The sequence below is a fragment of the Dipodomys ordii genome, unplaced genomic scaffold, assembly GCF_000151885.1.
Source record: "Dipodomys ordii isolate 6190 unplaced genomic scaffold, Dord_2.0 Scaffold3315, whole genome shotgun sequence".
Taxonomy (NCBI): Eukaryota; Metazoa; Chordata; class Mammalia; order Rodentia; family Heteromyidae; genus Dipodomys; species Dipodomys ordii.
The window spans coordinates 1-1,432 of NW_012270530.1; the positions used below are offsets into that span (position 1 = coordinate 1).

A 1,432-nucleotide genomic window follows, 5' to 3' on the forward strand; every position below is an offset into this window, starting at 1 on the left:
GGGGCGGGGCAGGGCAGGGCCACGCAGCACGCGCTCACTGGCCATGCTCTCTAGGATGAGGTGGCGCACACACTGACTGAGAACCGCGTCCTGCAGAACTCTCGGCACCCCTTCCTCACAGTGAGTGGGGTCCGCGGCCGAGGCGGGAGGGGTGGGTGTGTGCACAGGGCTGCCCCTGGAGCATGGTGTCCTGGCTTCTGGGCACATGTGAACACCCTGAGGACTTCAGCGAGGCTGAGGGAAGGCCAGCTGGGTCTGACGAGGCCCGGGGGCCGTGTGCGCCGGCCCAGCGTGCCGAAGACTGGTGTTTCCACACGGCTGAGGCTCTGGGCACTCAGTTCTCACATGCTGCCCTGGCTGTCCCAGGTAGCACCCTGGGGAGGCGGGCTGGGCCCTGTTCTGTTCTGGGCTCTACCCAGGAGGGTGTGTGTCCAGGGGGGCCCTGTCTTGGGAATGGCTCGGCCCGGAAGGGGTTTACCGTGCACAGTTCTGAGTTCCAGACACACTGTTAGTCCCAGGGTAGTGTTTTGGGCAAACTAGGAACTGTGGGGGGGAGTGGGGTCCCTTCCAGCAAACACCTGTGGTCCCGGTAGGAAGGCTACTTGGGAAGCTCAGGGAGCTGGTGCTTAGTCCTTGCTGACTTCTTACTGATTTCGGTGCCCAGATCTGACAGTCAACTTTGCGATACCCATTTCCCTGAGCATGGAGCCCGTTCCATGCCGATCGCTTCCGCGGGCCTCACCGCCACGTGGCGTGTGGCTGTGGCTCCTGCCCGGCGGGGCCGCTCTAGCCGTCCATCTGTTTCAGGCCCTGAAGTACTCCTTCCAGACCCACGACCGCCTCTGCTTCGTCATGGAGTACGCCAACGGCGGCGAGGTGAGCCCGGGGCCAGGGTGGTGCGCAGGGTCTCCTCAGGAGTCACAGCGGGTCTGTTTGTGGGGGACTGTTCCCACGAAGTTGGGGCACCCAGGCTTCCCTGGGTCGGTTCCTCAAGCTCCCTCCTGCACGCAGCTCTTCTTCCACCTGTCCCGCGAGCGCGTGTTCTCGGAGGACCGGGCCCGCTTCTATGGCGCCGAGATCGTGTCGGCCCTGGACTACCTGCACTCGGAGAAGAACGTGGTGTACCGGGACCTCAAGGTGCGCGCTGGCCGGGACAGGGGGCGGGGACAGCGGGGCGGCGGGCGGAGCCTCCGGGAGCAGGGCAGAGTCGCACTGACGGAGGCCCCGTGCAGCTGGAGAACCTCATGCTGGACAAGGATGGGCACATCAAGATCACCGACTTCGGGTTGTGCAAAGAGGGCATCAAGGACGGTGCCACCATGAAGACCTTCTGCGGGACGCCTGAGTACCTGGCTCCTGAGGCAAGCCGTCTGCGGGCTGCCCTCCCCTGCCCCTCGCCCACATCACCCGGTCCCTCCTGGCCCCCCCCCAC

General features: G+C 65.4%; 1 protein-coding gene across 1 annotated transcript; it reads left to right on the top strand.

Moving 5' to 3' along the window:
- Positions 1-54: 54 nt before the first annotated feature.
- On the top strand, positions 55-1,410 carry LOC106002112 (RAC-alpha serine/threonine-protein kinase-like; the record flags this gene model as incomplete). Its single annotated transcript, XM_013037036.1, has 4 exons — positions 55-120; positions 808-876; positions 1,012-1,137; positions 1,233-1,410. Coding segments are annotated over 4 exons (439 nt in total), but the record flags the coding sequence as incomplete, so codon positions are not given.
- Between the last annotated feature and the right edge of the window lie 22 nt (positions 1,411-1,432).